Genomic DNA, 20,147 nt, shown 5'->3' with positions numbered 1-20,147 from the left:
GCAACTGAAAACTTATCTTAATATATATAAATTACGTGTCACGTTGTTTGTCCGCAATGGACTCTTAAACTACTGAACCAATTTTAATCAAATTTTGCACACTGTGTGCAGTTTCATCCAACTTGAAAGATAGAATAATTTATATTTCAATTTATAATCGAAATATTATTTCATTGCGAATTATTTGTTTATTAACAAAGAGTCATGATTATCTCCGTTAATTCGATAAGATTTTAACAGATGGCGGTATAAGGTAATTCGTTGATTTAAAGACGTGTGTATCGGACTGATTGTGAGCCACAGCAACGCGTGGCACCCCTAGTTGATTAGAAATTAACATGTCATTGATTAACAGCTGACTGTTCTCCGACTACTCAATCCGCGTCTCTTTAATATTTTGTCGCCTACTCACTTATCTAAACCTGTTCAATACACACAAAACCTTCCTACATATATATATATTGACATGGTTGTACATTGTCACATGTAACACTCTCGTAAATGTTAACAAACACGTTGATGATCCGTAAAACGATATTTTTCGAACTAAAACTCAGCGAGTGAAAAGAATTTTGTTTTAATTAAAAAAAAAAAAAAAAAAAGTACTGTAAAAATAAATTCAACTTATAAAGCGATATATATATATATATATATTAAACAAATTTTAATTTCTTTCGGGGATGAAATTGAACGAGAAGAGAGAAAAGGGAAGGGGGTAAAAAAAAAGGAAGAAAAATATTTTTTAATAAAACGAAAAAAAAAGAAATTAATATGATATATTAAATAACTTTAATTTCTTTCGAATGAAATTGAAATTAAAAAAAAAAAAGAAAAAGGATAGAAAGAAAGGGAGAGAAAATTAAAAATAAATGAACAAAAAAATTTAATACGACGCGATAAAAAGAAATAAAACAAAACAAACAAAAATATATGAAATAATGTTAAATTATCCTCGAACGTGAAAAATTGAAAAATAAAGTAAGCAAAGTAAAAAAAAAATAAAAAAAAAATAACAAAAACAAAAGTAATTATTAATTTTACAATGAATTATTGAAATGTTATTTATTATTTTAAAAAGAAATCTTTTGTTTTTTTTTAATTTTTTTATTTTTTATTGTTTATTTTTTACTTTGTACTTTTAAAAAAAATAATATCGTCGATCTCGTATTATTAAATTTATTTGTAAATATTATTTCAATCATTTAAACATAAGATAAATGAATAGATAGATAGATAGATAGATAGTTAGATAGATAGATAGATAGATAGATAGAGAAAGATAGAGGAATTATTTAAAACACAGTGATTTAAACGTAAAGCAAACCATTATCATAATCGTTATCTTATCCTACTTGCTAAGAGAAGATAAAGATACACTTGTAGATGAGAGGATGACGACGACGAACGATGCTCGTCAAGTGGAACAATTACCCAAAGAAAATGAGCCTGGATTCACCTTCCTACCCAATTCAAGACGTTGCACGAACACTACTTCTATCTCTCTCTCTCTCTCTCTCTCTTTCTCTCTTCCTATCTCTTTCTCTCTCTCTTTATTCAACTACTTAACTACGGCATCTTCTTCTTCTTTTTTTTTTTTCTATTATCTCTCCCACACGTTTCTCGTTAACTTTTCTAATCCTCATTACATTATCTCATATATGTATGTGTGTGTGTGTGTGTGTGTATTCTTATTCATTTCTATTTTTTACTTCTTAAATAAAAAAAAACACACACACAAATTTATTTACACATATCTTATAAAATAAATTAATGAAAAAAATTAACATTTCTACTATAATTGTAAACAATTTTATAATTAGTAATTTTTTTACTAGTAACAAAAATAATAATAATTAATCTGCAAAAGTTTTTAAAATTATAATCAATTGTTTAAATTTATATAATATTTTACAATATAAAAATAAATGATTTATTTTATTAAAATAGCTAGTATTTATGACAATTTTTTATTCAAATAAATAATAAGTTCGATTGAGAAACTTTTAGAACGTCCTGTACGTTAATAACACGAACGTTTATACATTCATAAAGTGTATCGGAAGTACTTACTATATATATATATATAAATATATATGTATGGTAGGAATAGACAGAGATGAGCTTATGTTAGACTACTTAGAAATAGAAAGAGATAGTAAAGATCGTTAGAATTTGATTTTCATTTGGAGCACGGCCAAAGAAGCTTGTTCTACTTACATCAGTTCTGTATACTTCCTGTTACAAATTTAGTTATCTCGAATGTTTGATTATGTCGTTTGTGAAAATTTAACTCAAAGTAAATTTATTATTATATATATTCGAAATTATTCAATTCAATTACAAACGAAATATGTACATAAACACATGTATATATATACACTAGGGGTGCCCCGCCATGCGTTGCTGTGGTTCACAATCAGTCCGATACATACGTCTTTAAGTCAACGAATTACCTTATACCGCCATCTCTTTGTTAATAAACAAATAATTCGCAATAAAATAATATTGCGATTATAAATTAAGATATAAACTATTCTATCTTTCAAGTTGGATGAAACTGCGCACAGTGTGCAAAATTTGATTAAAATCGGTTCAGTAGTTTAGGAGTCCATTGCGGACAAACAACGTGACACGTAATTTATATATATTAAGAATAAAATTTTTGAATGAATCAACAACTTTAGGTATTTAGAATCAATCATAAACCATACGAACGAAATAAACGAACAACTTAAGAAAAGAATCAATTTAGACAACTGTCAATATATTACTCATCTCACGGTTACTATCTAGGTGCTTGAAAATCAGGATATACAGGACAATCATCCTACCGGTAGTCCTTTATGGTAACTGAAACGTGGTCCACTTACGTTACGGGACGAAAAGAAATGGAAGCTTTTCGAAAATAAAGTTGTTCGTAAAATGTTCGGTGTAAAACGCGATGAGGAAACGAACGAATGGAGAAAACCCCATAACATGGAAGTACACCGACTGTACAACAAAACCGGACATCATTAACGTCGTAAAATCACGTCGATTAAGATGGGCAGATGACGTGGCATGCATGGGGGTGGATCGAATGGTGCATAAAATGCTGATCGGTATACCAACGGGAAAAGACCACTGGGTAGACCGAGACGTAGATGGGAGGACAATAGTATTTCGGGATCTTAAAGAAATGGGCTATGAGAACCACGAATGGACATGATCAAGCACAGGGACGAGAACACTGGCGGGGTTTGGTATTTGCGACAATGAACTTTCGAGAGTTCCTAATGCCAATTAATAATAATGAATATATTCATATTTACAGGACTTAAATACAAATACACACATAGAGAGAATTCATATTGTATTTTCTATTCGTTACCTTGTTAATCAAGACACATTCCCAATACTCCCCAACAGGACAATTTTTCACGATTATCTTCGAACAAAAACATACGTGTGTGCAAAATCAACTCTACATACAAATTATATCATCGTCCTTTTTCATGACAAATGTGAAACGTGAGAGAATTTTACTCGTACATACTTTTAAAATGTATATATATATATATATATATATATATATATGTATATATGCATGTAGATTACATGCATGTATTATATTATGTTGTCGGAGGTCAAATACGTTCCAAGGCAACGTGCAACCCACACTGTGATTTCGCGTTACGATTTATCGCACATTTTCGGTACGCGTGGGTGGCAATTGTTATGGAATTAATCACGGACGAACGAAAATTCCACACAATTACGAATAAGGCCGAGATATATATATGTAATTATCTACAAATTCGATCACTTTCAATCTGGTTATTATTATTATTATTATTATTATTATTATTATTATTATTATTATTATTATTATCAAACATAATTACATATAAACGAATATCTATATTATACAATGTCATTGTAAACATATAAAATTTGTATATACTTTTGTGTTTGTTTATCTGTCTGTCTGTCTCTCTCTCTCTCTCTCTCTCTTTTCTCTCTGTGACGTATAAAATAATAATTTCATTGATTAAACATTTATAGAAAAGATTATACATATATCCTTTTAAACAATTAAATCGTACCCTCTTGAAAGCAATTAATTCATCGATTTAATCAGACGATTACTCTTGGCAATCAGATTAATTACTCGTTTCGATAAGGTTTGACAGTAATCGTTTGTAACAGAGCTTTTTAAGATCGATAATCGAATATGAATACAAGGTAGAAGGAAGTGACATTTTCTTTGATAACACTCTCCTCGAATCGTTTCAAGATATTGAATTAGTCTTGTGGGTTCTATACGTGCTAATGATTCACGATAATCCAATCAAATCTTAAAGGAAGTAAACTAACGAGATGAATAATAATATAACGAATTGAATTTGATCAAATTTAAATTAAATAAAGAAATTATTATTATTATTATTATTATTTATTTATACAATTTCATTTGAGATTTTCGTAAATGCAATGGGAGAAATAATTCGCATCTCTACTTCGATGGATTTATTTTAACGAAGGAAACGTATCAGGTACACTAATGAACCGAGAAAACGGTGCGAAACGTACACGCATACATATATATATATATATATATATATATATATATATATATATATATATATGTATATGTATATGTATATATACATACACACATACATTTAGAGCCAGTGCCCGGTTCTGAGGTTACTTCGTTAACGCGTGGCGTTTACTTTGCAAATGAAATTTTGATTGAGATTAAGTGTATATAACCGGCTTGCACGGAGCTCAATTTGCAAACGGAAATGAATAATCAATAGACGTTGAAACTACATTAGTAATTACACTCGAGTAAGTACTTTATGCTTCTTCGACATAAGTTTCTTTCTAGAAATACGTAACTATCATATACTTATTTTTCTCGATAATCAATCGTTTTATCAATCACATCAATCGTAGTATGAATTTACAAATCAAATTTACAAATACAAACAGGATTATCTCATTCTTATCATTTATTTGAAGAATAATATTATAATAATGTTAATAAATGATCAAGATCAATTTGATAATAATCTTTTGATATTGAAATTTTTAATGAAATTTTTTGTATTGATTTTTTTTTTTTTTTTTTTTTTTCTAAAAAAATTTGTTCATAAAATTTACAAGATGTTACAAGCTAGTAGATTTAAATATATATATATATATATTATGTTATATTATTTTTATATTATTATTAATTGGCGTTAAGATAATTAGTTATATTATATTTTGATATATTTAATTATATATAATATAATTATTTATGTATTAAAAACATATAAAATATGAATTTTTTTTATATCCATATATTGAATTAATTTTTATTTCTAATATTAATCAATCTTTAATATACAACTGTAACATATAAACAATTCATTTAAATACCAATATTTATCTAATCTACGTATACTTAAGTAAGTATATGAAATATGAAAATATTTGATATCAAATATTAAATATGAATCGTTGTGTAAAATGTAGAATTGATAAATCAAATAAACGTTTGCAAATGACGAATGCATAAAAGTAGTCAGTCGGTTGGAAAATTTCTAACTGGTTCAATAAAAATTTCTTCGAATCTCTTCGAACAACTTCTTCTCTATATATATATATACATACATATATATGTATGGTCGTGTGTTTGTGTATGTGTGTGTGTGCACTTCTTCTTTCCCATTTGCATATATCTATTCGCGTGTATACAAGTCGTATTCGTAGTTGTGTTATCGTCATAGTCGTCGTTTTGTATGTAGTCGTATTCGTCATGTATCGTGTCGAGCTAGAAAGTGGAACAATTCGATTAAAGTACGAATGTTAGTGGTGAGAAATACACAAAGAAGAAAACAGGGCAATGGACTTTTTTTTTTTTTTTTTTTTTTTTTTATTATTATTCTACCAACATATACATGTATGTGTGTGTGTGTGTGTATATTCACAAACGAAGAGAGTGACTTTCACCAATCAGTAATTCATATTTCAAAGATAAATTTTAATGTGAAAGTAAAACGAAACGAAGTATTATGATTTATTTCAATTAAAAGGCAAAAAAAGGAAAAAGAAAAAGAAAAATAGAATGAATCATTACTTTTACTTTTATCATCCCTGTTCTCTCATATTTAACTTTTATAACAGGGGTTTCGATAGATCGATTGAACGATATACACGATTCGATTCGATTGGTTTTTTTCTTGTCATATGTATAAAGAATGAAACTGTTAAATCCAATTATATCAAGATCACAATTTTTGTCTTTCTCTCTCTGTCTCTTTTTCTCTTTTTTTCATTTCCCTAACCATTTATCTATCCATTCATCTATATATCCATCCATCTATCTATCTATCTATCTATCTATCTATCGTAATTTTCATCATGCAGGTCGAAGGTAAAGTACTTAGTGTGGAACTTTGCCGACTGAATTATCAGAACGACGAGGTAGGAGAGTAAGGTGGGAGTGGGGGGTGAGGGTGGGTTCTGATGTATGGCGGGAAGTTTGAAAACTTTGTCGCATTAAAGTTTCACCGACTGGTTTCGTGAGGGGGTTTACGAAGTATGACCACGGTAAATTCCGTTGAAATACCTACTACTTTCTGTCAGGAAAACGAGACAGAATATCGATGGTCGTCTTACCTTTATTTCTATTTTCCATTTTTTCTCTTTCCATATCTAAAAATACATATATATATATATATATATAATTAAAATATATTAAAATATTTAAATCAAAATTAAGGATTAGTAAAATATTAAGTAAATACCTAAACGAAAATATTCGTAAAGTTTTTTTTAGGTAGATCACTCTGTAGAAAAACTTGTACATTTATACAGGTATATATATATATATAAAAAAGTACACACGTTAAAGTAACATTCGTCCTTGTTTACCTCGATTTGAAATTCCCGGATTATGACGTCCTATCGAATACTGAAAAATTCTATCACTCTAAGGCCATCCTCAAATCCGATCCCATCCATCTTTTTCAAACTTTCATCCGATTGCGATCGACGTTATCGAAATTATAGCTTTTACGAGAAACTCACATAAATAAGAAGAAATATATTTCTATCCAGAGTTTGTTTCTCATGTTACATAACCCTTTCCATGCCACCCACAACTCACCCCCTCCCCAAGCCACTCTCACCTTACATTTCTTCTCGTCAAAAACACAAAATCTCTCGTAAAGACAAATTTTTCTTTTTAAACCTGGAAATTTGCTTTCTTTGGAAAAATCTTTCCTAAAAGAAAAAAAAAAGAAAAAAAAAAGAAAAAAAAAAGATAAAGAAAGTGAATAAAAAGAAGGGATGTTTTTTAGGTCACCCTAATGCTATCTTATTTCAGGTGAATGTAAAGTTTTAGCAAGAGGAATGTAAACTGGTGTTCGACTGAACTGTAAGATAAGAAGAGACCTTTCTAAGTGTTCAACATTTTTAAATGTTCAAAACTAGGTCCATCCTAAGTTATTTTTACACGTGTCTCATCCTTTGTTTAAATCACACACACACACACACACACACATATATATATATATATTCTTCTATGTTTATATTCCAACTTATTATTTCAATACTATTCGTTACGTTATTAAAAAATAATAGAAAATAAATGAAACAATAACAAAAGAGAGAGAAAGAGAGAGAGAGAGAGAGAGAGAGAGAGAGAGAGATAAAATATATATCGGAGAAAGAAGAAAGAGTGAGAGAAGAACAATAGAAAAATATAAACAAAAGGGGAGAAAGATAACAAAAAATAAAATAAAATAAAAATAAAAAATAAAAAAAAAAACTGTAAAAGAAATTAGAAAGAGATAGAAATAGAAAAACAATTTCGCGGAGGAGAGAATACACAGATTTTTTTTCATTAGCCGGTAAGCGAATCGCTGTAACACGATGGGAAAATTCAATTACGTACGTTCGTTAAAACAAATTTACTTTATACTTTCGCGATCACGAATTTTAATTTGTTCGTCTCGGCTAGCGTAGTTATATAGAAAGAATGGGCGTGTATATGTGCGCGCGCGCGTCTCTCTTTCCTATATATATATATATATATAGATATATATAATATATATAGATATAGATACATACATATGCATATATATATATATATATATATATATTTGTATATATACATTTCTTTTCTCTTACACTATCTTTTTCTCTTTTTATACTTTAAAAGTGGGTGTGAGTGAGTGAGTGTATACGTGTACATCCCTGTGTCGTGTGTATATATATATATATATATGTATATGTATATGTATATATGTATGTTTTTATGCCCTTTCAATCTACGTTTATTCATTCTTTTATGGATACCTGCCGGGCTCGCCTTTCATTTTGTTTCAACAGAGAAGAGGACCGAATGAAAAGTTGGAACGAGCGGTGAAGGGAAGGAGGAGAAATAAACGAGAACGAGAGAACTAAAAGAAAAAGAAAGAGAGGAGGGAAGGGTAGAAAGGGGGGGGGTGGGGTGGGGTGGGGTGGGGGGCTTGTGATGGAGGGGTAACAAGAAATGAAGGAAGAGGAAGAAAAAGAAATAGTAGTGGAGAAAAAGACAGAAAATAAGAGTGAGAAAGAGAGAGAGAGAGAGAGAGAAAGAGAGAGGGTTGTTACAGTCGTGAGAGAACAAGAAGGGGGAGGGAGAAAAGAGGGTAAAAGTAGAGACCTACGATGGAAACGGAGGAAAGACCTATAGAAGGGGTAGATAAACCGGTAGAAATGCATTAGATATCCGCAGACGATATTACCCGAGGAAAAATTCTACTTTCTCAAAGAGTCACTTTTTTTTTTATTTTATTTTATTTCATTTTATTTTATTTTATTTATTTCTTTTTCTTATTCATTCGTCTTTTAAGGGGGATGCTTTTTAAAATGATATTTTAAACGATATTTCTTATTCTGGTCTTATATATGAATTAGTTATTAGTTGTTGTTGTTGTTGTTGTTATAAATGATTATGATAATGATGATGATGATGATAAGATTTAGAACTATTGAGTAATGTAAATGATGATGATAATGATGATAATGATAAGGTGTCTAATTATTGAGTAATGTAAATGATGATGATGATGATGATGATGATGATAATGATGATAAGGTGTCTAATTATTGTGTTGAGTAATGTAAATGATTATAAAATTAAATAGATTAATTATATAATATAATTAATATTATATATCTTACACATTATTATATTAGGAGTACGAAAAAGTAATCAAAATTTCTATGATGAGTATACTCACATTTAGTTTGTGTCAATGAAAAAATTGAAGGATTTTAAATTAAACAATCTCCTTTACGTATGGCAAAAAGTATTAGAAAATGATGAACAACATTTTTTCGTGATTAGTATTAAAAATTTTTTTAATAAATAAATGTTTTTCGCAGATAAGGAAAAGTTTGATTACTATTCGATCCCTTTAATATATAATTTTATATATATATAATATTATGTAATAATTATTTATTATATAATATTATTAATATTTATAATTATTAATAAAATTAATAAATATAATATGTAAAATATAATATAATATTATTAATATTCATATTATTTAAATGAATTACAATTATTATATATATATATATATATATATATATATATATATATATATATAAGTTTAATAGTAATTATTTTAATAATAATTAATAATAAATATTAATTATTTTAATAATACATATTATTATAAATATATTGTATAGATTGTATATCAATTGATAGAAAATTGTTAAAAATTAAAAAAAAAAAGAAAAATAAATACGAAGAAAAAAACTTATTCTATAGACGAAAAAGTGTTCATAGAAAATAACAAATAAAATAAAATAGAAAAGATTGCAGTATAGAAATGTTATAGGTAACGAAAAAGAAATATGACCTGTGACTAACGTGGAGGACTCTCTTGTATATATTAATAATATTGTATTGTATTGTATAGTATATATATATAGATATATACTATATATTAGCAAACAAGGCAAGGCTGATTAAACGTATAGAGTCTGCATTATTAGATTCTCTCTGCTTTGTTGTACAGTTCTCTCTGTAGACCGATCGGATGCTTTTGCCGATGGATACACCAGATTGGAAACATCGATTGTGTGATGCCAAACTCTGTGGGACATTGACAGTAAGAGAAACAGAGAAGGAGAGAAATATTGAAACAAAGACAGAAAGAGATTTCATTTAGACCAACATTTCAAATCAGATCGTACGAGAAAATCTGGATGATTTCACTTTCTCAAATTATTCTTAACTTTATCTTTAGTTTTACAATATTATTATTATTATTATTATTATTATTATTATCTTTATTTTCTTACTTCTTTCTCTAATATAGTTAAAAAATTTTTTTTATATACTTTTGTATCCATATTTTATTTCACTTTTAGGTAACAAATACGTGACAATGTAATAAAAATGTTCAGATAATCATTCGAAAATGTTTATTATTTTTTACGAGAGGTTTTAAACATTTATTCGTTTCCTTGTTTTGTTCGTTTCGAACTAAACTTCTGAAAAGTTTGAAAAAAAAAAAAAAAAGAAGTTTCGAGAAAAGTTAACGAATTTGTAAATTTAATATTTTGTTTTTGTTTTTGTTTGTTAAAAATGATGAAGTTAATCTAGGGAATTATTTTTGATTACACGATAGTAGAATGTTTAAAAAAATTTCTAGAACGTTACTACGTACCTCCCCCACTTCCTCTTTCTTTCTCTCTCTCTCTCACCCCCTCCTCTCTCCATCTTTTTCTCTCTCTCTCTCTCTCTCTCTCTCTCTCTTGGGCGCGTACACAGTTGAAACGATTAATAATTTTTCCATTCTTTTTCTTAACAGCGAACAATGGGAAACGAGATTATACAACGTTTTCCGAGAAAGCTATTACGCTTGGAAATGAGAGAGAGAGAAAGAAAGAGAAAGAGAGAGATAGATAGGATTTATTGTATATCGCGAATAAAAGGAACTTCACCATATTTCACGAAAGTAATTACAGTGAGAGAGAGAGAGAGAGAGAAAAAAAAGAGAGAGAGAGAGAGAGAGAGAGTGGCGCATAAAAAGAAAGTTTTTCGCAGAAAACTTTTGCATTATAACTTTCGTACTTTCGATAAGAAAAGATATATCGTCAAGTAGAGAAATAAAGATGAAGAAAAAGTGAGTGAGAGAGAGAGAGAGAGAGAGAGAAAGAAAGAATACTATGGAGTAGCCGCAAATAAAATAAAGAATCTCTTCAAAGATTGGTAACGTTCAAAAATCTTTTCTAAACTATGTGAAATTAACTATTGGAAAAGAAATATTAATGTAAAATATAACATATCTTTATTTCTAGAAAAATAATCGAACGTTTTCTTTGAGAAACATTAACGATGTAGTTCCAATCAAATCCAAAAGAGTGCGCCTTCAAAAAGCGCGCCAAACTCTTCTTCATGCTAATTACGTAGATGAAGATGAACAAAATTCAAAGAGATAATGAAAATATGATCAATAGTTTATAACTATTATGTATTGAGATATTATATAATAATCACCATTAAAAAACCCCTTGTAAATATGCTTCTATATATATATACATATTCACATAAACTTTCTATCAAATTCAATCACCCTTCAAATTGGAGAATAATGTTCGTAATAAACTTAACGAACGTCCAATAATTATCAATAAAAATTGATAACGTCTATAAAACAATAATCGATAAAATATTAATTAGAAATAATAAAACTAACCTTATAGGAATACTGATCGAACATTCTGCAAACGTCGTCATTGGAAAGAGCCGAATAACCTGCAGTGTCCATGCTGTCCCTCCTCTTCTTCTCGTCTCCTGGAATACGAGTCCTTGATGAGTGAAAAAAAACAAAAGGAAGAATCGTCAAGTGGCACCAGATCGAAGACACAAGATCGATTGATCGCTACCGAACAAACTGATCGCGATCGCACCGGCAATACCGTCGCTCATCGTACGATCCTCGTTGTTTCTTCAACACCTATGTTCGCCATCCATTCACAGGAAGATTGAACAAAACAACACTTTTCTATTCGATCTTATGAGGAGGATTAAATCCTTTTTCAATGTTTCTTTTTATTATTTAACGTTTATGTTTATCACGTTTTACACTTTTTCGATTATCGCGGCACGAAATCGAAAATTAACGAAGAAACAAACGAACGAAGGAACGAACGAACGACCGTACGAACGAACAAACGACGAATGAACGAATGTATCGCGAACACTCGGCTTTTCCTTCGGCTCGAACGACGAACGAACGAACGAACGAACGAATAAACGAAGGAACGAAGGAACGAACTAACTTACCGGCATCTATACTTTTTTACCGAACAAACAAACAAACAAACAAACAACCGTACGTACGAACGAACGAACGAACGAACGAACGTATAAATTGTAACGGAGCAATGAAACGTAACAAGTAACGTTACGCGATGCGATCCTATCGATCGATTCTCAAAAAATCATCAAACGCCTTAAACGATTATCGTAGGCTTCTTGTCAACGATATTATGGTGTCCCCCTGACATGGCGGATTACTTTCGATCAACGATTGTCTCACGAGATCGTATCCCCACCACCCCATCATCTCCCAACGACCGTCACCTCTTCCTCTCTTCCAAAAGTCCTTCTGCGTTAGTCTTCCTTTGTTAATTAACAATATTATTAAGAGGACAACTTAAAAAAGTCTAAGAATAAAACAACAAGAATAAGAATAATAAGAAGAAAAAAGACAGAAGATTGGACGACACGTGGCGACGATTAAGTTATTGCTCTTCCGTCCTATAGCCAAGGGCTCCAACTCTCTCGTTCGTCCTCTTTTTATCTTTTTATTTCTCTCTATCTCTCTTTCTCTCTTTCTCTCACGTGATCGAGAAAGGATTCCACGGGCGTATTCAACACGACGACAGGAGGCCAGCGAATCCTCCAGGTAGTTCTCCTCCTCCTCCTTCACCGCCTTTGCTCCACCTCCCGCTATACTCTTTCTTCTCCTGTTTCCCCCCTCGCGGCTTTGAGGTTAGTACGCTCGAGATAAGCGCCCCACGCGGATTAGGCTAGGTCGCGCGACTCGCGTCGTGCGCGCAACGCGTGCTGCCAAGCGATAGTCGACCACCGTCGACGCAGTGCGCGACTGAGTCGCGTGCACGAGCCTCCCGTGATGAAGGGTGGGAGTGAAACAGGGACTTAAGGGAAAGGGGTAGAAGGGAGAGCGGAGGGGTGCCACGATACCCCTCTCTCTCTTTTCCCACCCACCCCCAGCAATGCAATCGGCCCTACCACCTCCTACCTATCCCTCTCTCTCTCTCTCTCTCTCTGTTTAACTACTGTCATCCATTTCTCTTTTTATCTTCCACCGTTTAACTGCATACACATCTCTTTCTTTCTTTCTTTTGGTTGTCTACTGCTGCTGCTGCTGCTGCTGCTACTGTTTTTCCTCCTCTCTTCATTTGTATCTATATCCTATTCTCTCTCTCTCTCTCTCTCTCTCTCTCTCTGTTCTCTTCTTTACAGAAAAACATCTTACCTATTCCCTCACTCACTCTCGCAATTTTCCTTTCTTTATTTTTTTCCTTCTTTTCCCACTCTATTATACCCCGTGCTAGACTTTTACTACACCACTATTAAGATTACGTGTACATGAATGTATATGTGGGTATGTATGAGAAGAGAGTAGTAGGTAGATGCGCAGTAAAGACAGAATCGCGAACGTCCCGCGCCACTACACCGTCGAAACTACTCTCAAAATTATATGGATGTATGTATTACATATGTTATATACATATATATATATATATATATATATATATATATATATATGTAGATTCGTAGGAATGGATGAATATATCTATATACTCTTTGTCTGCTACTTTTCGTTCGTGATAATAACGCGGAAATTGGGATCGATCTCGTAGAAGAGAGAGAAGCGCGTTAAAATTAACTCTAAGCTAATCCTCACATTTTATATGGTAACGAAGGAAAAAGGAAATCTTTTTAATGGTCTTGATATTAGCGAAAATTATCCTTTATGATTTTGTCCTGGCTGGAATGTAATAATGATACGATATTTTCTATCATTTTTAATATACATATATTATCATCAAATTATCTTTAAACGTTTATTTCGAATGACTATATACGTATATAACGAACTACTATTTTCGTATATAAACGTTAAATTCTGAACATTAATTGCTTATATATCTTTAATTAACGTGTTTGCCTTCCGATTCAATTTTAATCCGAAATAAAATAGAAAATATTTGAGAGGAAAGATCGTCGGATATTTTTCACCGTCGAATATATTTTCGTGGCATCTTCAATGGGGGGCTCCGTAAAGGTAATTATTACTTCGATGAGATTCAACTCTGTTAAATTTAAATTTCCTCGCATTTTTTTTTTGTTTGTTTCTTCTTATATAAACGGAAGCTTATTCAATTATACGTATAAAACAATAAACTGTTTAAACATAGCATGTGCGTTGAAATATTACAATTAATATTTAACTTCCTCTTGCACTAATTGAAATGATTATTTCTTATCATTGAAAAATTTTCTCTACATTTTTCAATATTTCTCTTGTAACAACTGTGAAACATTTATTTTCAAATAAAATATATATATATCAAAAATATATTCAATATATTCCAAAGCTAGTATTAAATTTGGAAATGTTCAAAGATAAATTATTGAAGACATTACTGTCAAGACTAATATCAAAAATGTAATAGAAATTTCACGAAAATGAAAATAGAAAAATTAATAGGATGTCTTATACATTTGTTCCTGGTTATACAAAATTGAATGTTCCAAAATAAAAAGATATATCGAAATAAATTTCTTTTGACTAGACCCAAAAATGTCAAACTTTTTCACCAAATCAAAATATCCGTAAACATCGGTTTGCTCGAACATTCATAAGAATGTTATTATACGAGTTAGACTTTTCAAAAAAAATTCGTACCTGTAATTTTACACATCTCTGGTATATACACATACATTTATACATACATACACACATATATATCTTTATCTTGCTCGTAAGTCAATGACAAACACACCGGCGAAACGGCGAGCTCGAAACGAAGTGCTTTTAGTCCGAGAGTCGTTTATTTACCTTGTCCTACCCATTCATACATCCTACCAAAAAAACAACAAAAAATTATATGTCATCACATTGCATTTCTATTTTCATTCTCTCTAATTCCTGACCAATTAATTATTTCATTTTCATTCTCTAAAAAAAAATCAAAAGTATAGTTATCTATCCTTACAAAAGATATTTATCTTCATTGATTTATTAAAAAAAAAAAAAATAATGAAATTAATTGTATCACAAAATAATAAAAACAAGTAATACTTCATATCGTGATCAATTGACAAGTATTATCATCAAGTATTAGGATCTTTCGCATAGGAAGAATCTTTATCGGTGAACACGTGGTTAGCACGTGGGTTTCATTCATGAATAGCGATCGTAGGTCGTAACGGGCACTACGGCAGCAGCAGCAGCAGCAGCAGCAGCAACAGCAGCAGCAGCAGTAGCAGTAGCAAGAGAGCGTGTCGGTGATAGTAACAGCAGTAGTGATCGTTGAGGATGAGGAGGAGGAGGAGGAGGAGGAGGAGGAAGAGTGTAGTAGTAGTAGCAGCAGTAGTAATAGTAATAGTAATAGTAGTAGTAGTAGTAGTAGATCAGTGTGGTAGTCGTAGGAAGCAAGCAAGCAGCAGTAACAGCAGAGGTAGCAGAGGTAGACAGGCAGGCTGGCAGGAAGGTCGGGTTTGTTGGCTGGTAAAAGTAGAGAGGCAGCAGCAGAGGTAGAGAAGCCCGTGGAGTGGAGTTTGTAGTGGCATGGTGCGCGAGTTTACGCGCTGGATTTTCGCCCCAAGCCAGTCAGCCAGTCAGCCAGTCAGCCAGCCAGCCATGCCATGCCAGCCAGCCAGCCAGCCAGCCAGCTATCCACCCAACCATCCAGTCAACCAGCCACCCGGAGGAAGCGAGCGAGTGAACGAGCAAGAGAGAGAAACCGTGGGGTCAGGCGTGATATCTGAATCCTCCCCGCTTCCTACTACTACTACCTCTTTCATTCTCTACCTTTCTCGCTTTCACTAGCAATTTTGCTCTCTTTCTATCTGTCTATCTATCCCTCTCGCTCCTTTCCCCTTTCAACGCCTTGCGGATCTCCTTTGCGTGTCTCGTGCGTCCTACTCTTTCTCTCTCTCTTTCACTCTCATTCTACGTCTACCGTTTGCACCCTTATTACCATCCTTATCTCTCTCTTTCTCTACCCTCCGACCTTCTCGTTTCCTCTTCTACACCCCCCACCCCTCTCTTTCTCTTTCGCTTTCTCTTTCTCTCTCTCGTTCACTCTCGAAGGCAAACGTTTCACGCTGTCTCCCTTTCTCTCTCGATACGAGCTTCGTGCCACGAGTACTCGCCAGACGACCTTAGGATTGTGCTCCAGTGCCCCATTCAATCTCTCCACCGAAGTTCACGACCTGCTTTGCTAAATGCCGTCGTGTCGAGGACGCCGAAAGAGAGACAGAGAGAGAGACAGACAGAGAGAAAGAGAGAGGAGAGAGAGTGAGAGGGTTGCTTGGATAGGAAGGCGACCTTCGGCCTTCTCAATGTCCTTTGAACTCGATATTCCCCTGTTCTCTAAGTGCCCCGCGGCCAGTCGTGATTTTAGTTACTCTTTGACAAGGGCTGTATTTATAACGTTACTCTTTTAAAATAATAATACTAAGATTCTCCACAATAAACGTTGATGATTGCTATAAATTTGCTACGATAAATCTTTGCATGAATGCACGTAATAATTCATATTTCACTTTCTCATATATCGTCAAAGGATTTAATTAATTATTTAATATTATTTAACGAAATGAAAATTACGTTTGTGAAGAATTATTTATAATAAATAATACAAATGTATAAAAAAGATAAATACTTAACCTAACTGGGGGAGGAAAAAATATTTTGTAAAGTAAAAAAGGAGTCTCGAAAAAAAGAAAAGAAAAAGATATTAATTGATAATCAAAATCCTATTCCCCAATTATGAATTTATTACTTAACTCCCGTTTTTATCTTTGGAATATAATTTGCACGTAATAATATTATCTTATTATAGAATAAAAAAATCTAAAAATGATCTATGTATATTTCAAACATTCAAAGAGCCAATTTGAGTGACAGAGGAAAAAAAAGAAAAGAAACCTCGTAAATGCGGAAAAGGGCAATGACACGTGGAATAAAAAGAAAAATGACATAAATAAAAACGCGTTCCCAAATGTGGGAATTACCAAGAGGAAGAAGAAAATCATTAATGCCCAAAAGAGAGGAGGAAGCGTTAAACCGAAACACAAGACGTTCACTTCCCTCCCTGTAACAGCGCGTGCCTTACGTGGGGTTGTAGTCGTGGCGGCAGGTTCAACGTCCTTCGTGAATCGTTGGAAGGGGTGAAAACGAGAGAAATGTAGGTATATATATATATATATATATATATACATATAAATAGTATATGATGAATAAAGGAGAAACGTGGGTAAGCAAAAACGTTAAGCAAACTAGATATTTATGCGCGATATCAATCATCGTATTTTTTCTCCATAAAATCTAATAGTTTTTTTTTTTTTCAATTATTTTACGAACAATAAAATTAAATATTTCTCTTTCAGGTTGATCGAGATATTATTAAAAAAAAAAAAAAAGAAAATAAAAAGAAAAACATGAAAACATTATTTTACGTTTTTACGACATTTTTTATAGTTTCTCATATACCTTTAATATATATATATATATATATATATACTTGTATATTACATATTATATATACATATATATATTGATATATAATATATACATTTATATTACATGATTCAATTTCTTAGCATCCACACATGCAACCATAATCCTATAGAAATCTTCGAAGGTAAGTAGTTGAATGAATATATATATACACTCATATATATATATATATATATATATATATATATATAATATGTGTAGCAAAAGCAGTGCACATACGTCGAGACTTCCGAGTCTCGTTGAGCGCGCGCATATCCCACGGGAATCAATATCCGCGAGTTCCGCCGACTCCCAGGCCTCCCTCTTCCTCCATCTCCTCCTCCTCCACCTTTCTCCTCTTTCTCGGGCACTCTCTCCTCCTCCTCCTCCTCCTTCTTCTACCAACCCCTTTTCGTTCTCCCCCTCTTCTTGTCGTCTCTCTCTCTTTCTGTCGCAAAACGACCCGCCGACTCCGTGGCCGCTGTTGCAACCGCGCTACCCCCTTCTGCCAAGGCAGGCGCAAGGCGGCGTGCGCCATCCACCACCCTTATAAACGTGATTTACAGAAGGAAGAGAGAGAGAGAGAGAATAAGGAAAAAAAAGGAATACAGTCATCTACCTTTTTTAGTTTCTTTGCTACAACTATTTCCAAAAAAGAAAGTAACCTCAAACACATTAATCTATCTTCCTATTTGAAACAGGGTAGTATATATAAAATGAATGATATTTTATTTCTATTAAATATATTTCGTTTAAAAATGAAATCAAATCAATACTATATAGAAATATTTTATTTAAAAAATAATATCATTAAAATATTATTGATATTTTAAATATCATAAAAATAAATCATCATAATTAAAACGGAAAAATGAAATTGTGTTCTGCTGATATTTATTTACGTTAAATAACAAAATAAAATAGCAAGAGATATTTTTTTCCGAACGACCAACCGACCGAAAGATGGAGGATGGTATAAAAAAATTCGAGAGGACGTGTGCGTGAATCTGTGAAAAAGTAGGATGAGTGTTAGAGATGGTGGGGTAAAATAGTGAACAGAAAGAGAAAGAGAGAAAAAGAGAGAGAGAGAGAGAATGAGGACTGGGAGAGGAGTAGCCTTGTCTCCCAACGCACCTGTCTCCTCCTCTCTTTCGTCCCTCCCTACACAAACCCCTCATTTCTATCCTTCCCCTTCCCTTTTTTCCTTGTCCACCCTCTCCCTTTACACTCCACTCCTCCGCAGCTTTTCTTTTCCATCCCCACTCCTAACGATGAAAAGAGAGTAACTCGAGTTGCAAGCTCCACTGAAAAAGCTCTCTCCCTCTAACTCACTCTCTTTTTCTATCTTTCTATCTTTGTACTTTGTCCTTTACTATCGACTCTAACTCATACTCCTTCTTCTTCTTCTTCTTCTTCTTATTCTTCTCTCCCTCCTCCTCTACCTTCTCCTCCACCTTCTCTTTCTCCTCCTCCTTCTCCTCCTCCTTCTCCACCTCATTCTCCTTCTCTTTCTTTGGTAAGCTTTCGCGGCTATCGATCGTTCCTTATGACATGGGTTCATCGCCAAAGAAGAGACGTTATCGTGTTTACTTGGAACAACATTGCGAGATATCGAATCGACCAATAGATGAAAAGAATCTTGTGAGCTTTTTAGAATCACAAGAACGTTACTTACTTATATATAGATATACTGTATATAAAGTAAGGATTCCTGTTTGGGACCTAATCGTTTCGAACCAACAATTCTTATCAAACTTTCGTTCAAATCAAACCCCCCTTTTTTTTTCTTTTATTGATCATCTCAATATAATCATTGCTTTTATATAATTCATCAAGAATTTTTGTTTAAATATAGATCACAACGCGATATTACTATCGATCATATGTCAGAAATAATCAAATATTTCATCAAATTGATTCTATTCTAACAAATGGTTTTTCAAATTGAATTTATTTGTTTTTTTTTTCTTCTTGTTTCATTAACGTTAATATAATTATATTTTACAGGAAAGAACATTCCATCCAATCCCCTTTCTAAAAATATCCAATCGAGCGTGTAATATTAGAAATAATATAACATTATTAAGAATTTTTAATTAAATCTTTAATATTAGTCTATTTAATGCAATAATATCATTGTGATAGAAAATTTTATAAATGGATCAAAAGCATATATACACCGTTTGATGTTTTAAATCGAGCGTGTAATGTGAAAAATAATGAAAAATTTTATCAACGTTGTATATCTTTTTTTCATCTCTCTCTCTCTTTCTCTCTTTCTTTCTCTCTTTAGTCTCTCGAGATCATGAAAATCAGATTCGAGTTCTGGGAATATAT

The 20,147-nt window shown here is 32.1% G+C and overlaps 1 protein-coding gene across 4 annotated transcripts in view; it reads right to left on the bottom strand.

The window, feature by feature from the left end:
• The window catches only part of LOC107066867 (TOX high mobility group box family member 4), a 265,278-nt gene extending 252,150 nt beyond the window's left edge, over positions 1 to 13,128 (bottom strand). For 2 of the 4 annotated variants that reach the window (XR_001475796.2, XM_015321882.2), the window contains exons 1-2: positions 11,935 to 13,128; positions 11,745 to 11,842 (exon numbers count right to left, since the gene is read on the bottom strand). Coding sequence is in view for 3 of the 4 variants with exons in the window: in XM_015321882.2 (XP_015177368.2) it covers positions 11,745 to 11,842; positions 11,935 to 11,977 (141 nt within the window). In the remaining variant the exon portion in view is untranslated. The remainder of the gene's footprint in view (positions 1 to 11,744; positions 11,843 to 11,934) is intronic. The other 2 variants (XM_089169985.1, XM_015321883.2) reach the window with 2 other exon arrangements.
• Positions 13,129 to 20,147: the final 7,019 nt, after the last annotated feature.

The sequence above is a fragment of the Polistes dominula genome, unplaced genomic scaffold (genome assembly GCF_049000335.1).
Source record: "Polistes dominula isolate Pdom_NZ unplaced genomic scaffold, Pdom_raw_medaka contig_49, whole genome shotgun sequence".
NCBI classification, from domain to species: Eukaryota; Metazoa; Arthropoda; class Insecta; order Hymenoptera; family Vespidae; genus Polistes; species Polistes dominula.
This window is presented reverse-complemented; position numbering and strand designations above follow the sequence as displayed.